Genomic DNA, 20,922 nt, shown 5'->3' on the forward strand with positions numbered 1-20,922 from the left:
GCAAACAGAGCCATTTCATTCCCACACCATAAACGGAAATAAGAGCAGCATTCATGTTTTGACAGTATTTTTTCTCTGTGAGATGTGACCTGCTGTTGGATGTTTGTGTTGAACGGTCTTACCAAGTACTTTGCTTTACTTTGTTTTCATTTTTATAATATGTAAAAGTTACAAGTCGGTCGCTGTAGGCCTTTCCCAGGACTTGCCAATGTTGCAATTCCCTGGTTGCTGATAGAAGCTGATTAAAACATGCACCTTTAAGGATTTTGCTCAATAATTTGGCTCTGGTTTTGGGAAAAAAGCTTCCAATTTTGAAAACAGTCACTCTATTCATTGCCCCACAGAGCCTCATCAGTTGTATCATCACCATTAGCATCATGACACGGCTTTGACACCACCTTTGTCATTTCCTGATCTGACTCATTGCATTTTACATTTTACATGCTCATCAAATGTTAACAGCGAGGAAAATATGAAATATTGCCTCGACATGAAGAAGTGGCAGCAGAGTGCATTTAAGACTGATGTTGGGAGCTGAGATGTCTTTTCTGGCCGGCAGTAGTTTATTTCATACATCACCGAGACAAGCACCATTTACCTGAACATTTACTGAGGCGGTTCAATTCAAGAGGGGCGCTCAAGGTCAAAACATTCGGCATCGTTAGCTAAGTAATGAGTCATTGTTCCCTCTAGTCATTTCTTTATACTACCCCACCACGCCAAAGCCACACTGTCCACTATATTATACTGAGATAGAGGGAGGGATAAAGAGATGGAACAAAGATACAAATAAATTACAATTAGGCAGAAACCGAAATGAGAGCAGGGATGAGAATTGGGATCGAGAGACTGACAGCGATAATATTTCTCCAACACACCTCCCCCTCTTGTCTCAGCATTGTCTGCATCGTTATTATTTATCCATACAAGCCAGACCTGCACATGACTTGATCTCTCTTACGCACATACCTTCTAGGCAGGATTGTACTTTAGTAAAGTAATTGTGCATGTCGGCCATTATTCAAAGCATCACAGTGATAAAAAGATGATTACAGCCAAGGATGCTCAGATTTTGTAACAGTGTAACAACTATAAAAGAATACAACTCAGTTTCTCCCACTGTATGTATGTGTGTGTCTCTCTCACACACACACACACACACACACACACACACACACACACACACACATACACACACAATGAAGGATGGCTGAGCTGACTTTGGGCCCATATGTAAGTCTCAGTGGTGTGACCTCTCGGGCGGGGGCGGGCGTGAGAACCTCCACGAACAAAGAGCTGGGCTGTTACAGCGTGACAGAATTACTGAGTGAATCGGGACTCATGACTTCAAAAGTGCTAAAGCCTAACTCGGCTCTGGTCTGAAAACATGCCTTTGCAACTCCCAACAGGTGAGTGGCACGCTAAACATACAGCCACAGCCCCGACTCCCCTTGTCAGCTCAGGTTAAGAAACAATAAAGGGGCCATTGGACTCGAGACATAACGTCCCCTGTGGACAGAAGTCCAAAAACAGAATGCATTTTCATTTCTATACAACTGGCAACATTCATCTTTGTCAATATTTGACCACCTTGTCACTGACTCAGAGAGTGAATTAACAGCCAGTGAAGTCAACTTGAAATGTTGAATGAAAAATAATTGAACACACTTGTGTTTCTATGCAAAAAGAAATCCCTGGAAGGGAATTTGTGAAGACTGCTGGTGTTACCTTCAGTAGAAGTTGGCAGTATTGACATAATATTGTATGCAGACCAAAAAAAAGTGATCGAGACACTATAATGCACTTCTGAACTGAGGTATTTTAATAATACAGCCTACCTTTGAGCAAAGTGAAAGCACGTGCAAAGCTGCACCGATATGACCATATCCAAATCCATATTTTGCAGGATTGGCATAACAAAATAAAGAGCCAGTATATGAAAGAATCATAATTAATGCTCAACCTTCCTTTGCTCTGCTAAAACCTATAATCCAGATCGACTTAGTGGTATAATGACTTCACCATTCTCACTGCCTCTCTGGATGAGGGTGCTCAATGTATTATGACAACTTCATGTGGATGCAAAGTCACATGAACTTTAAGTCAAGTGTAAAGTGTGAGGCTTTTCTTTTGGAAGGCAAAAACAGGAAGTTTATGCTTATGAAGTCAGTTGTTCACCCTTTATTTAGGGCAGGTTTTTAAGCAATGTTGAACTTCAGTTTTCTCGGAGAGCTGCCTAGGACAGCTACACTCCTCTCTTATAGGTCAGTGGGCAGCTTTACTGCTTCTGTGCCTTGCTCAAGGGTACCGCAGCACAACGTCTTTAATTAAATCATTGTAAGTTTACAAAAGCTCAGCTGGTTTCTTTGTCGCTGTCTCCAGATTTTTATCAATTGATTCAAAACAGCAACATTCTTACGTGACACCAAATTCTACAACCTCCAGGCTACCACCGCCCCATTAGGGAGGAGGATCATCAGTCTCCGTCTGTTTGGTGCTGCCCCAGTGTTTCCTTGTGTACTGCTGCTGATATGAACTTGATGTATCGCTAGGCTCCAAACAATAGTCTAAAAATAGAGCCGAGCTGACAACATTGCTCCGTAAGTGTGTGTCTTTGTACCAAGTGTGCTTGTGTAAGTGAATATGCATGATTCTGTATGTATGGCTGTACGTTTCTGTGCTTATGTGCATGTATGAACAGGCTCAGAGTCATCCAGCACCTCCTCAGGGTGCTGAATGAGCGGAGCGGTTATTTTGATTAAATATGATGTGTGATTGTGTTCTTCACCAGCCTCAGTGAAAACACGGAACTGCTTGAGAGGTTATAACTCATTTTACAAAAGCAGAACAACTTATTTAAGGAATATATTCCTTTATTACGTTCAACGATTTCCCTCCATTTCTAATTTGATGTATTTTAATACATCAATAATTAAACTATATGTCTAACCTCATTACATACTTAAATTCCAATTATTTACAGAAAAATCTGTATGAAGATATTTTTTAGACATAAGCTCATGTGTTTATCATTATCAGTTTTGGAATAGATTGCTTCAGCTACTTCCAGCAGATGCAAACCATGTTGGCAACGTTCAATAAATTCCTCATTTGGAAATAAATAGATGTCTCTCTTCACCTTGCTGAATGTTCTCCGAAAGCTTCAGTTTCACCAGCCATTGGTTTACTTTGGCTGTCTGCCACTTGCAGAAGGTCAAGCTTGTAGTCCGAGAGCAGCTGTCCACAGTTTTTATGAACCTCCATTGTTTTGGTTCGTCAGACCAAAACAACGAGCGTAAAGCGGGCTCACCTCTGTGTAGAGGCACACATTAAGGACTTGATAATTCGTGGAATCATCAACACTCGCAAATTCTTTCTAATGTTGTCACTCGATATAATACTATCAAAAATAATATTGATTAACGCTGCTATAATTTGGCGTGTATAAAAAGTAAGCAAGCATTATACAAATATAACACGTCAAATGGTTTTGACTTTAAAGATCGTGTGATAACCGTACTTTCACATGTGTTTCAAGCCAAAACACACACTGGTGGTGATGCGGCCATGGTGCTAGTAAAGCCCAATAGATAAAAGCATCCATCACAAGGTACGTGTCTGAATCCTACTCGACTCTGGGGTGCGCAGCTACAATACTCATCACAGAGAGAAGATGATTTCATGCAAAGCACGTCTGCTGGTGAGAACAGTTGCTCAACGTTGAGTAAGACTGTTGCCGTCTTTCTGTCCCTCGTCATCAGAATTTCATTTCATTCACGTGCAAGTGCAGCATTCCTCAAGATATATGCCAGCATTCCTCACGATATAATGCAAAGGAGAGGTAAAAAGAAACGCTTTCTTTGCGGAGGAGAAAAGTCCCTTCGGGAAGATTACGCAAGCACAGCTGATGATATCATCAAATCAGCATGGACCGAGAAAAAAAAGGAAGATGGGATTCAAACGGGGGGATGGAAAGGCTGTGTTTGAATAACACTTTAATGCCAGTGTAATGGTTATGAACAGCCTCAACCTTCCTGCTGGCGAGCTCTGGAGCGTTTCTTCTTGAGAAAGTTTCTAATAAAATCAACTCCTGCTGTGACTAGCACCCACATGACAAAATTACAATCAATTAAGGAGGAAATTCACGCTCACAGCTCAGTGATAGGGAAGGCTGCAGAACCTCTGTTCACATAAATCACACACATAACTCTGTGGGCGAGGAGAGGAAAGAGATCCATGGAGGTCAAAGTAGCCTGTATGCATCTCTTTATGTGTAAACAAGCTAGAAAATATATATGTATATGTATTTTTCTTAAAGTTATTTGAATAAGCAGGGAAACACTGACATGTGCACATCTATTTAAGTCCGATGTTTTAGCCAGTTATTTTTCACCATAAGGCTTTTGATTTGGCAATTTACAATTTTTTTTATTGATTATGGGGTTACTTTGATGTATTTTGGACAAGACTAAGTAACTCATTGAGATGAGGAGACAAATTAAATATAGTATTGTCGCCAATAAATGGCAAATATTTCTTACGGTATAACTAGATTCAAGGTCAAACAATTGCTGAATTGCTGAGCTGTATGCCATCTTATTTAAAAACGCATTCCTTGCATTTTTTTCTGACTATGTGGAGTTTACATTAAGATAGATCTGCTCCTCCATGACACCAATACCAGGAATCCTCAGCGTTTGCAAACGTTTTTGTATGAATTATTAAAGGTAAACACTCATATTTGCTTTGGGATGTATTGGAATGAAAGCTTTAAAAAGCAGCAGAAGCAGCAGTAAAGGGAGGAGGGGTGAGAGAAAAGAGTTAGAGCAAAAAGTAAGATGGAGAAAGAAACCAAGCAGAAAAAAAAGACTTATCTTACCTTCAAGCACTGTAAGCTTGGCACTGGTGTTGATCTCGCCAGCACTGTTGGAGGCTGTGCACTCGTAAATGGCTTCGTCTCTGTGTGTGCGCAGTGGCTGGATCCGCAGTACGGAGCCCGAGCCGTCATCAAACTCAATCACCTGGGAGAGCCAGAGCAGAGCCAAAGGGCTGGGATTTTATTTTTAGGGACCAAGGATATCACTTCATTGCAACATATATATAGCATTTGTTTGGACAGGTTTTGTTTTGCTGATGTGAGAGAAGAAAACATTCAACATTTGCCAGTTTTGCAGCATTATCAGTTTCTAAAAAGCAAATGTTCGTGTCCTGGCGCAAAACTTAGACTTTTCAGAAGTAGAATATTTCTGTTCTCACAAAAAAAAAGCCAAACTTTCCTCTTAAATCCACTATGATGTTCAGGGAGAAGGATATTATTAAAAGAGAATACAATGTAGTGTACAGCAGCACCACAACAGGTTTAATATCAAGGAATACCAAGCAAGAGTGCAATAGTACCCCCAGCTCCAACAACTCCATTATGCTACGGAGGAAAAACTGGTCAGAAACAGTGTGAGTTCCCACCTACGATACTTCCTTCGAGGGAGGGAAATACATCAAGTAATACATCAAGGGGGTGTAGGGCTAGCAGCGGTGGAGCTGAGGAACAGGAGGGGCAGGATGAGGGTGTAAAAGGACTGAAAGAGATGAAGAAGACTATATAAATCATAGATGGAAGGAGATTAGAGAGAAGGGAGGCCTGTCTGGTCTCGCTTGGAGAAGAGAAGAGTTGGTGTGATGCTCAATAATAGGGCAATTGATTGTGTTTGCAGTGCGAGTGTGTGCTTTGTGTAAACGCTGTGAGTGTGCGTGCGTGTGTGTCTGTGTTAATGAGAGAGGTTTGGAAAGGCAGTCAAAAAGCCCACGCCTGTAATGTTTTGTCATGTGTGTTGTGTTTGTGCCTGATGATGTATGTGTGTGTGTACACGTTATTGTGTACACATGTGGGTGTGTTTGTAAGTGTTCAAGGATCTGAGAGTCATGCATGAGTGCTCACCTCAAAGCGCTGGGAGCTGACTTTCTTGCCTTTCTTCAGCCAGGTGATTCTGGGTTTGGGCTCCCCGGTGCCCTGGCACACAAACGACGCAACTCCTCCCGAGATGCCCGTCTGGTCCTCTGGGGATTTGATGAAACTTAGCAAGGCTGAGGAAGCCGGAGCAAAGAGGGTAGAGGGAGACGGAAAGTGATAATAAAAAAAAGAGGGAGAGAGGCAAGGGAGAAGGGAGGGGGAGAGATAAAGGTGATGTTAGTGCCAGTCACATTTCCATGTGAAACTTATGCTTATTTATGGGTATCATTTTCCCAGCTAAAACAACAAAAACCCACACTGTTGCCGTGAACACCTGCAGCTCAGTCACAGGAGAAACATCCAGTCTTTGTGTGCCTGCCTGTCACGCTATCATGTGCAGTTTCTCACCTCTGCTGTGACATGCCATTTGAAACTGGAAAGTGTGTCAACCAAAAACAATGAAATTGCAGTTCTAGCTCTGAGGGATTGCATAAAACCCGATTGATAAAACAAGATAAGCGGACTAACTCCTCCTATTCCACATGCACAACGAAAAATTACAGAGAAAGAAGAGCAATATGTTTGTAAATTAGACACTGTTTTTTTTTCAGCATTCAAACTATTTTCGTTTTATGACGCGTTAAAACATTTTTCATGTCTTAAAGTCCAAACCAGGTTAATACTATGTTGTGATTCTGAAACCTCAGTGTGACTTCCTAGATAACGTGTGTTTACAACAACATGGTTGACTACCTTGGTGAACACGTATTGACTTCCCCTGTTTGCCTTCAGGGTGTTTTTTACCAAGCACCGCACCCAACGTCATTGTGCGCAGGACAATGGATTGTGTGTGTCAGCGACAGCCTGTCGAAGTTGACATGACGCTAAAAAGAGCGCACCGTAGCTCCATGCTATCACTGCCATGCTTTATGCTTTATTTGCGGCCTCAGATGTGCATAATACGAGCCCGTCCTCAATACCAGCCCCATCAGCTCATGGTTCATCTACCGAGTCATTGAAGAGGGAGGTGGGGAACACCTAAACCGCAGTGGTGACGAGCAGACCGCCCCGCGGAGACGGGCACAATGGGGTGAATCATTATGCTGTATACACAGAGGAGACGGCAGCCTTCTCCCTCTGAGCAGACACTGGGGAACATCCAGCAGTGGCTGCCACCATTCCTATCGGTTTTACGTGTTCTAATATAATGTTGGTGGGAGAAGGGGAAGTGGGGCGACATAACATATAACATTAACATGACATTGAATCTTTCTGATATGAATATGGCCTTCGGTGAGCATATTCTCCAGGTCGACCTGTTGTATTGTGTACCTTTGACCTGACTTGGCCAGAGAGAGAGGTGGTGGCGCTTTCTTCAAGCAATACAGCAGTATACAATCAAATATGTACAGAAAGCTTGCAGGCAGAGAAGTGTGCGTACACACAACATGTTTATGTGAGACAAATTTAAACATTCAAATGCGAATGGATGGAGGTACTAGCAGCTGTCTCAATGCTTGTACTATCTGACAAGGTTGGGTGTCACAAGGGATTTAAGATGGCCTACGAGAGATAATGCAGTTGCACTAGTAGACATTTATATATCAGTCAAACAGAAGTCAATACCTTAAAACTGCTCTCTACACTTCACATGGGAAAGAGAAACCGCTTCTTCACCGCTTATGAAAGTAATTGCAGGAATCTCTCTGAATGTTATTTACTCTGGAAATAATACATTTTATGACCAAAGCAAATCACTGTCAAATAACTGTCACATTAGCAAAAGAGATTAAAGATAACAATCACGATAAGGCAGCGATGACAAAAACACAATCAAATCCACAGCCTTTTACATAACACTGATAGGCTGAAGTGTGCTGTAGTGCAGTGAGAGTAGTGGGTGAGGAGGCAGTTATGCATGCTTGGCGATACACCGTAATCCAAAACAAGCACACATCCATATGTGACCTGTGACACTTTCATAGTAGCTAAACCCACCTGACATTTGAATGGTATTTTGGTCCTCCCAGGGACGAGACTGAGACTGCAACAGCGCAGTACTAAACCGTTTTCAATAGCATCAGAATGTGACTGTGACACACGCAGGCAGCAGCAGGAGAGTTGTGCTAATGATTCAAACCTGATAAGCTTTTAAGAGTCTATGCCCGAGCGTGCATCTGTGTGTGCTTGCGTGGTCAGTTGGAATCCTCTAGGCCTGATTATCACCATTCTGACTTCCAAGAGTTCCTGCTTACGTCTGTCCATAGCGGCCCCATTTGAGTTGTGAGGGCTTTCCACGGCGTTGCCGAGATGGAGGATAAGGCTGCATTATACAGTTCTCGGAAAATGCCCCAAAATAAAAAAGATGTAAGCTCATGTGTTGCCACAAAACATTTAAGTGAGGAACCACTGGATCTGAGAAATCATAAGGAGTTTTAGGGATACGTATGTGGAAGAAAAGGGAAAACTGGCCCTCGCTGGGCTTCTCCTGTATTAAGCTTCTTAAAAACGCTTCCCTTGAATTGCGATAGTTAACCTTTCACTAAAAGGTGGAACAATGCAACATTTGAAGCTGTCCATCATTAATCCAGATCTCACCACGCATTCAATCACACAATCTCAAATAGGTATATGATGACCCTAAACCCTGGCCTTACAGACAGGGTTAAACAGTGGTTCTAATACTCTCAAAAGGGCACAAGCATTTATTTTTGGACTAAGCCCAATTTCTCCATCACTCTGCCACTACTGGCGGGTGAGGATATCAAACTGCTGGGTTTGTCAGTTCTTTTCTTAGAGAAACAAAATCCAGACTCAACCCTTTTTTTCTCTGCCTGTCCCATTTTCCTGGCTGTCAGGCAGTTGTTGGATGAGAACAATGGTAGGGACGAGGTGGAAAACACAGAAACCTACCTATGCAAATCCTTCTCTCAGCCAGTGACAAGAAGCTTTGAACTGCACTTTTTCTATGCTTTTATACGTCACATTCAAAACTCCTATCTTGACACTCAAAGCCTTAACGCATGCTCTCTTCTCGCTGGCATGTGTAGGAAGTGCTGCCACAACTGTCAGGACCGGTGTTGGTTGCAAGGTGCCAGAATTTCAGGGTTGAGGTTATCGACTCATAAATACTTCCTATTTACCACATTTAGTTTTCTCGCGCTAACAAGATTAATGCACTGCTCTAATTACTCAGGCAATCATGTAAACACCTAAACTGGGTTATACAAATCAAAGCAGATAAACATATCTGTCAATCATTCAATATTTTTGTTATAGTTAACAAATTAATGCATCAGAAAGATCAAACAGTGAGCCACATACAAAACAGTGTCGCTGTACACAACAGCAGCATGGCTGGTGTGTTGGGGGGAAAACATTGTTAGAGAAAAAAGGCTTTCATGTTACTACTAATGAATGGAATAAGTTAATCAAAGCAAAAAATAGCCTACACAAGGAAAAACCTTATTTTGTGGGACTAATAAGGTGTTTCTTGTATGCTACCACACATCCACACACACAGACATAATTATCAAAGAAATCATATTAAGGAAATTAATGCAAACCCTTTTAATGCCTAATGTTCTAAAAACGTCATACAAAGTGCGAGCTTAGTCTCGCACTAGTGGTTAGGAATACACTATAGCGTTTAGCAAATGTACTGTTGTGTGTACACAAACCTGTATTTGTGTATTCTCACTTTTAATCACAACCGTGCATATCTGTGCTCGATTGACTTAAAATATAAATGTGAGGGCCGGCTATTAACAGTATCTGCATAGATATCTGGTTGAGACTGTACTGAATGCTGATTGCTCTGTGCAGGGGGATTAAACAGCTTCTCTCAGTAAAGTAAACATAATGCCTGCAGCACTATTTGTGAGGTCTGAGGTCATTAGAGAGATAAAAAGGGTATGGGGGGTTCTCAAACTCAAGTATTGCCACAGGTGTTTTCATTTTCACAAGATAGATCTGAAAGTTTTGGGAAGGGTAATCCGGAACACCTGCAAATGTACAGCAGACAACCATCTCAAGGACAGCACAATGCATTGTGTTGGATGAATAAACTAATATGGGTCATATTTCAGCACAAGAACCGAGACTGGATACAATGAAAAGTGGTGTTTTTCTGTTCTGACCCATTCACAGCAGCATGGTATATTTCCCGAGCAGAGTTTACAATTGTCTCTTTTATCCTTGTCAGGGGCCTCAGCGCAAAGCTTGTAATAAATGCAGAGACGGCAAGGAGAGCTGCGTAAATGGCACTTGTGTGGCTAACAATTAGCCTATTCCCAAGCCTGCCAGAGTGCCCAATGAGAATTACTCTGTGGTGTAGATATCAGGGATCGATACACACGCAGCAGAGGGAAGACCATTAATTCTTATTAATAATGGATTAGCAAGTTATCATTTTCACGAGGCAACACTTAGTAGAAATTTGTCTGATGGCATCAGTACTGGTTGTATTAATGGAACACTTCCATTAAGACCTTTTTTCGGGCCATTAGCAGGCAACTTGTTTGCAATAAATTCCATATGAAGCTGCCTCCCCTGCAAGTTATTTACCTCAATAAAGTCAACTGCACTTCAGGCTGTTTGTTTAAACTAATAAACATCATATTTGCTATGTGCACTTCTGTTTTACAGTTACCCAAATGACCCTTGTACACAGCACGTGAGAGAATTTATGTTGATGGACCTTCAGACTGAATTATATGAAGCAGGGTCGCCCTCCCCTTGGTCCATGTATCTAAGGTCAGCTTGATTTATTTGTATTATCTCAATTTAAAAATGTTATCTCTAATCTGTCAAATTGAGTTCACATTAGAGATAGCAAAGCAGCTGATATTGTGCAATATATATTGCAGCAGTCCACCAGCTCCTCCACTTGTTCTTGCTGTGTCAATCACATCAGTTCCATTCACTGTGGACTAGAAAAACATACAGATTAAGGTGAGGGTGAATGTTTTTAGCTCAGATAATTAGGCCTAAATCTTGAGCATAAACCTTATTAGACACAAAGATTCTGTATTTTCACCTCACACGAGAACATCCTGGTTTCAAACTAGGACCTGTATGAGTGGTTTCCTTTTCCCCCACATGTTTAAACAGGTTTTTACTGGATAGCCCAGTGTTGTTGCACTATACACTCCCACTCATTGACAGTCAGTTCACACTGCTCACTCATCATAACGAAGAAACAAAAAATATATATTCTTTTATTTTTGGAGAATGATAGCGTCGTGGAGGATGATAGCGTAGTGGCAGAAGATTGATGGAGCTTTTAAAGCTTTATCAGAACTTCAGTGGAATCGCAAGAGCAATGCCATTCATCATCCCTGAGATACTGTACTTAAGACAAAATATCTAAACCTATAGAAGAGAAGGGGGAAAAGAAAAGCATCAAGCTTCCAATACCCTCGCGGACCACGGGCTTTCTATCAGGCCTTCCAGGCTTCAGTGAATTATTTAAGACAGCGGAGAAGAACAAGAACTCTAAGTGCAATTACCCTTCGCTCCCCTCTTCCCAGTGAGAGCAACATTAATGTAATGGCTTTCATCTTCTCAAGCCGATTATGAACGAGGGACGCATAGCTCAAGTCTGCTCCCTCTCTCTTTCTTCTCATCTGTCAATCAATATATGACATTTGAAGAAAAAAATAAAAAGTGCTTTGGTGACCAATGCCTGGAGTGGGTATTTAAAAACAGCTGTTTAAAATACATGTGAGGATAAATGCTTCAGTGTGTACTTTTCGATGGTGAGGAGTTGGGTATTTTTTGTTATCACACAATTGAGAATGTGAGGTATTATTACCTGGGGTTATAGATGGAACAATATTGGATTAAATCGCAGGTCACGAAAAAGAAACTCACAAAATGTCGCAATTTTGTATGCATCCCTTATCTATGCAGGGGCACCTGATGATTCATGATTACCTTAACAAAGATTGTATATTTTTCACTAAAATAGGATTTTAACAGACATTAGATAAAGCCAGACACTAATGTATTTGTTATATTTTCGTAAGATTACACTCATTTTGCTGCACTATTGCATAAGGAAACATATGCTATTTTACTGCATATGATGGTTATACAATGAGGCAAACTATACTTTCTGTTTTGCAGTACCTCTCCACAATGCCAACACCCATAACTGCATGCTGGCTGGAGACTGACCATATCCTTATCTAAGTGGATGGTCTGCCACACAATGTCGACAGTGCAAATGTAAAATGCTAAATCCCTCCTTGTCTCCAATGACCAGGATCTTAATACAGTATGTGGCCCTAACGTACAAGACAAGCCTGCTAACGTCTTGGCTGAACTGCACAACTCCTCTGCATAGCCCTGGGGCTACATCATCACTGATGTTCTTTTCATTCACTTGATGAAATATTGTCATTTGCCCTGTCATGAAACTAAGTGTCTTTCCATTCGGAAACTGTGAAGGACTGACTTGACTGTTGCATTTGGAGGCATGTGTGGGTGGGTAACACAATACAATGAAGGAAAAGCATATTTTGAATGCAGCTTGAATATGTAATAAAGCATATAGCATGACAGCTTTGTAATGGAAATCCAAACTACTCTGTAAAGTTGCTGTGGGAATATGAAAGTAGATTCGGGGCTTTGTTAATGTAGCTGGGTAAAGTCCAATGGTCACCTTGGCTCGGACCCTGAAATTAATAGACCGGTGTGGAGAAAATGTTAAGTGTGTTAACTGGTCCTGGGAGGGGGTGGGTTGGGGTGTTCGCTGCTGAGATGGATCTGAGTTTTTCCCATTTTGGGGTTAGCTCATCATCCATCACCACGCACCCCCGTACAACCCCACTAACCTCATTAATTTGCCTCCCCTAGATTAGCCCTCCCTCAGAGACCACAAAGAGCCCCTACCATTGTTCTCATCTTCCCTGAGGTCTTACGTAATTCAACTCTCCACTAAGCAAAATTGAGAGAGAAATTAAATTATGTTACTGTATAGAACAACAAAAACAGGCTTCCCTTATGATTTGGCATCTTCAAAAAGCTACGGTGATCATTTACCCGTGGAATAGCTGTCACTTGAGATCCGCCCATGCTTTATGCCACGACATGTCCATGGGCTGATTGGGTTGAGTTGTCTTTATACATCTTGGAGGATGTTCAAACAGTGAACAATACTTGGGTTTATGGCAATGTGCTTATACATGACTCTTTAGTCATGTATAAGCACATTGCCATAAACCCAAGTATGGCCTATTTAATGTCATCCATCTTGAATTTCCCCAATCTCCACAGTCCAACCAAGAATGTAATACAACAGTTGTATGGGCACAAATCAAATCCTTATCAACCCTTCAAAAGCTCAGGTAATATTGGATCATTTCAATGCAAAGTAGCTAAGCAGTAGGAAGGAGTTTACTTGTCTTTTTCCATTTTCCGGAAGGACACTGGTGGTTCTTGTCGTCCTGTGGCATTGCCGCATCCGGGACACAGCAGAGGATTTGGGTGACTGCCTCTGGCTCTGCCATTGAGCTGCCTAATTAAACTATTAATCTCACATCATTAACCCCCAACAACTCTTTCCTCAATCCGTTCTGACATTGCTGCACTGGTTTATGAAAACAACTTTCCTTCAAATCTCCCCAACCTCTAAATTGCGTTCTTTATCTTGCAGGTGTTTTTTACCCACACTTCTTTCTTGGGGTTGATTTTCTGTTGTTTAGTTCTCCCTCAATCGTATCCTCACTCAATATGTCTGTATGATGTGTGTGGAGCACAGCTGTGTGCTAACTACATTACTCTCCAAGTGGCTCTCCAAGGTGGATATGGTTACTTTTAATTAAAAAAGAATCAATTTCTATCCCTGTCAGTTTTGGAACTGGGTGACCATATGGACACTAAAAAATACAATCCAATTTCCAGCCGCCCAGCCCCCCATCTGGCCACCCCTCTCCGAACCACTTTGGCACTTTAATCACATTAGACCATCGTAGGAACTTTATAAATTGTCGAATCCATCTATGGCGCTTGTCTTGCTGGTTATGCTTTTAAGATATGCCTGGCTATTTTGGGGTATTACCTGGATATTTACCATTGTTTATTCATTGGACAATAAAGAAACACAATAGCTAAAGAAAATCATCCATAAAACTAACAAACTACAATAAATCTAGTGGTGCTACGTGAGGGGACACAAATAAGACACTAAAAGGTTGTGGCATGTGGTTTGATGTAAAAACTCCTTTAAACTTATTAAGTTAATTATGGTCCCATTGTAATCCTCCTGCCACCGGGAGTGAAAAGAGTCGGCTTGGAAACAAAGGCCTCTGTGGTCCTGCCGCGCCTCACATTAAAAGCCACCCAAGATTATAACATGAGAGGCACGAGGAAGAGACACATACATCAAAAGCTTATTAAAGCCAATGAAATAACTCACAATGACAGCACTACAAAAAGAGAACCATTACATTTACGTGGTGGCTATGTATGACTTTGAGGCTGACCTTGAGGGCCAGTGGCCTAGTGTGTACCAGGAGGCTGTATAGAGAGGTGGTTGATTAGGCTGAGCTCCCCAGGGATCGATGAGACGTCGGCGATCAGTACTCAGAGTAATCACCCTGTAGTGCATGCCTACTCAATGACGATAGAATATGAATGATGTTTCAGGCTTAGCACATTGATATTGCTGGTGGGAGGATTTCTTGAACTTATTTGTGCTTCTAAATCATGATGAATTGTGACCATCTTGAGTATTATAAAACAAACATTATAAAGACAACAACAACCTTTGAAATGTAGCCACCCTAAATCAACAAACAATGCACTGTGCATGGAATAACCTATAGCTTTTACGCAAGGCCTAACGTTGCTCACACGCTTGCTGCCTGCATTGCCTGCTGAACTTTTTCAAGGAGAAGACAAGTACACAGACTGAACCCATGTAATCAGAATCTCGCAAGGTCCATAATATCTGCCTGGTGTCTACCCTGTAATACAGGAAATCCAAACCAGAACTATCCAGTTCACATAATTAAGTTGCATAAAAATGACAGGCTAGATCAGATGCACCCAACCCTGCTATTAGCGGTAGGTGTTATTTTTGCCCCCAACTGTCTTATTTTAATTCTATGTCTGTTGGCTTTACAGTCTTGGTAATAGCAGGTCTAGGCATTTCCCGTGTGTGCTTACATTAATCTGCAACCACAGGTTAACCTCGGACCAGAGCCAGGCTTCTCTATGAAGCTATAAGTTTGTTTTATATTTATTTGGGTGTATCGTCAATAAAACCGCTTGTGCCCGCTTGTCACAGGAGAGTATCTTTGTCTCTTAATTAAAATGCTTGGCTCTAGCTTTTTAAATTATATGGTTACCTTCATTTGAGACTAGTGCAATCTTGCTCTCATGGAGACAGAGAGCAAAAAATACTGTGCATTTACAAAAGTAAAGATACTGTAGAACATTGTCCAAATCAACCCATCGTTCACAAAGTTTAACACAAGTTTCTAGCTGTGTGCAATTCTTTAAAATACCTCTGTATTGTTTTGGCTACTGAAGATGGCAAATATAAATATAGGCATAAAATACAAAATATAATCTAAACAATTTAAAATGACTTGTAGCACAATATAGATTAAAAACAGAACAATAGCAGCTTAATACTCACCGGCTCATCCAAACTCTAAGCCGCACGCACATCTGACAGACTCGGAATGCCACAAGCGTTTTTTTTAAATAAATGTAGCTTTTTGTTAAACAAACAGGTGACAAATTATACAGTATCTAATTATTATCTTGGCACCTTTGATGCTCCTGCCATTACCTTTTTTTCCTTTATGATCTCTTCAGAGCATATGCATTTGAATCAATTCTGTGCAACCCCTTGGTGGCAATTCAAATGCAAGAAAAGAGGAGCACAGGTACACAATATATTATGACAATAAACAAGCAATAAATACGTTACTATCACTGCAAATCTTGCTTTGTCAAGAAGAGTGCCATGGCAATAATCCACGGTCTAAAAATAGTCTTCCAGTTATTTACGTAATGTATTTCCTCAAGACAATTAATTATCACCAATTCCTACTTTATTTGAATTCTTAAACAGCTGCTGTTATTCCAAGTTTTTTATTTTATATCAGGATACAATGGAGGAACCAGACATATTGCAACATATTGCAATTGTTTTGGTTGCATAGGAAACACAGCACTAGTAGACTGGGTTCAAACACATTTCAGTGTGTCTAAATCTGGGGGTGGATTCTGTGCAGTGGTTCACATCTTTTAAGTCTGACTTGATTTGGTCCGATCACATTACAGGCTGAGCAAAGACTTGCCAGACCACAAGAAGAAGAAAAAAGAGAGGAGGGCAAAACTTTTCGACAAGGTCAGGTTCACACTGATACAGTGGAAAACTCTAGACACACCGCAAGATGACAACGCAGGGCTGAGTGAGACAAGGCAAAGGGTAAAGAAAAACACATCCCACTGGACCTATGTATGAGAGCACAGGGCTGTTGGCATGTTCAGTTGGGGGAATGGGAGGGGTTGGGGTATAATTGTATTACAGTGACCCCGTGACAGCACTATAGGTAAAGTCATGAGCTGAATTAAATCTGTCCCTGACCTCGTCTTCGGCAGGGCACTGCCTCTTGGCTGCTCCCAAGACCCAAAGGCAGAGCAGTGACGCATCTTTCTGAGCGCCTTCTTCCAGCCATTCAGACTGACAGACAGACACAGAGGTCGATGGAGCATCATTTTGTGCACCGTACGCTTGTTTTTTGCGCAAATGCAAAAGCTCTCTATACATCGGGACATGCATTAGACGCGCTGCTATTTCTGTTTGTTGGAACCCACCAAAGACACCAAATGTATATTGAATCTGTATTCTATTTCAAATGAACTGCACAGCATGAAATTGTGTTCTCTGTGAATGTCCCTCCATTCAATTAATGTACAACAATGTACTGGGTTAAATTCAACTCAACATACTACTGTGAGTCTCTTTAAACGAGGAGAACATCGACAAAATAGCTGCATTTGTTCAACTGATCACTAGGAAATCTAATAAACCGGAAAGTAGTCTAAAAGAAAGTGCTTTTTACCCTCCCATTGTGTTGGATTTTTCACCTAGCGTGGAGCAAATGAGGGCCTCAAATGTTCATAAAATATAATCAGGTTGTGCAGGAAGCAAGGCAGGTCTTCACAGGTGAGTGAGGTTACTTACTGTCTGCCTGCGAGGAGAACACCATGCAGCTGAGTAGAAGCAGGAACGGCAACGCCTCTCTGGGCAGGAGGGGCACTGCCAGGTGACGATTAGGCCCCATGTTCCAAGTTGGCACTGCTCCCTCCTCAGTCCCCTGCTAGACACGTCCCACTCTGACAGGATCAAAGACTAACACCTGGGAGAGAAAACACGAGCAGAACAGGAGCACAGAAACATTAGTATTCAAACCCACTATATATTTGCATATATTTGAATGAGCATAATAGCACAGTAAAGCGGAGATATCAAAAGCAAGTCACAGAGCAGAAACGAAGGAGTTGGAATTGTTGCCTATTTGTAAGAAACCCTAACCCTACGCTTGTAAGACAACAACACTGTCTTTGGTCGCGATCAACAAGGCACCCAATACCCACAACAAAATCCTGCTCGGGGCAGATGAAAATACAAGTGAAGCAGATGTAACACGCAAACTACATCAGCAGAAGGGTTATGAAACAAATGCAGTACAGTGCAACAGAGAGAAATCATGGGAAGAAAGAGCAGGAACAAAAAGAGAGGACAGAGCTCAGTATTAAGCTCCTCAGCTATCCTCTCACAATGGGGATCAGTTAAACCCCAGAGGACCTCCTGAACACTACTCTCTGAGGGCTGACGCCCACTTAATGTTCCCCATCAAGAAATTGAAAACTGTGTCATCCAGATGGGTTCAAATCACACTAAGTGCCATGATCTCATAATATGGCAACATGTATACACATGCATAAACATTTACAGACAACCCACCCCAAGGGGGACATGGTTGGTCTTTGAAACAGCAGCAGGTGTACCACAAATTAACCAAAATTAACAAAGCAATAAAACAGAAAGCATTGCTCATTTGCCTTAAGTAGTGGGTGGAGACACAAAAACAAAGGCTGTCCCTCAAATTAAACTGCAACAGCATTGATTATTTGTCTTTTTAGGATTAGATTTTGTGTAAAAAATGACTTGATAAGATTTGGATGCATGACCTTAAGTTTGTTATAGCCTGCAGTTTCAATGTCTAATGCTATTATAAACAAAGTTATAAACTAACTGTGGATCCCCATAAATTGAGCTAACTAAATTTCTTATCCCTACACTCTTGCCCATGGCCATCTGTGATGAGGAATCATAACGCTGTAAAGCAGACCACAATATGGTAAGGATAGATATCTCTCTTTTGATAGAATTAAAGCAGTATCTCCAGAAGACTTCAGAAAAATTAACTAAAATGAGAAAAGTTTTTAAAGGTTTAAAGTAAGCCTACTTTTGTCTTCAAGGGCTCCTTGACAATGATTCTGTATAAAGCTTTTTACAAGAGGCCTATTGGAATTGAATTGAAAACTTCCTCAGCTCGTCGGCTCAGTCTCACTGTCGAGTTTATAGTGGCAACTAAACAATACTGATTGCTGATATTTGTGAAAAGAGAAAGAGAGGCACTCACAATGTGGAATATCTAGAGGCTTGCTGGGTGGCCAGCCAGCTTTGATTCTATTCAGTTCAGCTAAATAAGTTTGAGTGTCAGGTACACAATGCCTGCAGTTTCCTGTGGTAAAAAAAACTTTCCATTCTTAAGCCTGTGGAGGTGTTGAGCAGGGCATTACTCATGTGGCTATTTCAATGCGTGTGGAAACGCAGGAAAAACTCACACATCAGGCAACTCTTTGACCGCCGTCTTTGTAACAAAACCAAGGAAAACACTGCGAGGCAGAGATCTTAGGAAAGCTGAATTTCAATGGGTTCCTTTTCTTCTTTCCACGTCACTTGGTGAAGGAAAAGACAGGCCTGGCAAAGTAAAATGATGTGAAGGAATGCTATGTGCGAGTCACGGTGCAGGTGCCTCACCTGGGCACGGTTGCAGACAGGTATCATTGACGGCCAGCTTTTCATCACCGTTTGTCACTCATAGGAATGTGCCTCTGGGCATTGACGTCTATTCAACTGAGTTCTGATGGAACCTTGCATCGAAAGAATTTCCAAACACTGTGTGTAGCCAACACCACCTATCGTCAGTGGAAGTTCAAGCTGTATTATACTTCTCCCGGCATGTTGATTTAAAAGAAAAAAACACAAGTAATAAAAAAATGTAACACCTCTGGAAAAAAGAGATTCCTTTGCGTCTTCACCTTCACTGCTAATGAGAAAGCATGCGGCTTGTTGTTGGTGTGTTAAGCTGTGACAGTCTGGAAAAGAAAAAGATACAAATACAACTGCTACGGGTGCCAAAGACCTGAATCCCACCCCAACTCTGCAACCAGGATTAAAGACATTTAGGCCTCATTTCTATATCAACGTAATACCCCAAGTTAGCTTTGCAAAATGAGTGTAATTCACATCAAGTTTGTTGGCTGACAAATGTGTTTTGACACAAATTTTTATTTACGGCAGCGTTGCGTTGGTTTATGTCGGTGGGGAGAGAGTGAGTGAGCCTGATAGAGTTGGCTACTCGCCGTGCTCCAAACCCTTGGCGGTGGAGGGATATCTTTTACAGCAGATGCCAGGGAGAGGCAGATGCTTTTCATCTTCAATGAGACAAATTCCTAGAGCAAGGTTTATTCTTTATTTATATAGCTGCTTATTTATCCCAGTGCAGCTTGGTGCCTCCCAGCTGCACGCAAACACTATGGGAAAACACTTGCCACAATGTGCATTTGTGCTATGGCAGTAGTGCTGCTGCAAGAGGGACAGGGCACCGACGTGGAAATGATGCAGTGTGATCCGAAATCTGAGCAAGTGGCTCAGCACACAGGAAACATTGTTTGCAACTATGTGGGAGAGCGAGAGAAAAACAATAAGAACATGGAGGGGTGGATGGCTGCCCTTGTGAGATTGTATGTGAATCCTTCTGTCTTGTTAACAAATTCATTCGGAAGCCTGGTTCGAGTATGAGTAAGAGAGAAAAGTGTGTGACAGAAAAATAGTCAGCTCTGTATAATTGCGGCTAAAATGATCATGCAGATTATTTCAGCACAAATTAACAACCTAATTAATAATCACAATAATTAGTCGGGATGAATTCAAGAGCTTAATTGTTTGACAGCAAGAGTAGGTTTTTCGAAATTAATACAGTTTGAAACTGCAGTTCACAAACTCAATGAATGTTACATCAACCAGTATCTACAATGTACCGAAGTTCCACATATTACTTAGATTGCAAATGGTAAAATTATGGCATTGAAGTGGGAAAAAATATGTATCACTCAAGTCTGTCCGACAATGCCTCCTAGATTTCTGGCACAACTTCACCTTCTTGTGCACCAAGGAGGGGAAAAGCCTGAGGTGGTCAAAACTCCGGAAACACCTGTTTGTTTAACTCTTTTTGTTGCCTTCTTGTGAGTCATTTTATGGAATTTGATTTTGTCCTCAACAATCAGTTCGCACAATTAGGCAGGTTTTATGGAGGACAGAATTTGGTTCACTTCGATCAAGGAAACAATAGACAAGATAAAGTCAAAGCTTTGTTAGTTCCCTCCAGCTCATTATCACTCATAACCTATTGAAGACACAAAAAGGCTGTGTTTATTAAATCCAAGCTAAAAGCCTCCACAGCTCATGATGAGCTAATGTTTAGGAACCGCTGTTTTGAAACACTAAGATGTAGGTAGTGATTCAGGCTACACACAATTTACGGTGCAGCATTGGGTTTTGAGCCAAGATGTTAACATCATGTATCCTATATAGAGAAAGACAATTTTACAGAGGCCCCGTTGTATCTAAACACACAGAAATCATGAAAGAAAACAGG

General features: G+C 41.4%; 1 protein-coding gene across 1 annotated transcript in view; it reads right to left on the reverse strand.

The window, feature by feature from the left end:
• Nucleotides 1-20,922, reverse strand: part of LOC306733474 (receptor-type tyrosine-protein phosphatase F) — a 120,310-nt gene that overhangs the window by 86,028 nt on the left and 13,360 nt on the right. Inside the window, exons 2-4 of the mRNA XM_079214718.1 lie at nt 17,157-17,331; nt 5,936-6,081; nt 4,880-5,021 (exon numbers count right to left, since the gene is read on the reverse strand). Coding sequence (XP_079070844.1) covers nt 4,880-5,021; nt 5,936-6,081; nt 17,157-17,256 — 388 coding nt within the window. The 5' untranslated portion in view covers nt 17,257-17,331. The remainder of the gene's footprint in view (nt 1-4,879; nt 5,022-5,935; nt 6,082-17,156; nt 17,332-20,922) is intronic.

This window comes from Taurulus bubalis (genome assembly GCF_910589615.1).
Source record: "Taurulus bubalis genome assembly, chromosome: 1".
NCBI classification, from domain to species: Eukaryota; Metazoa; Chordata; class Actinopteri; order Perciformes; family Cottidae; genus Taurulus; species Taurulus bubalis.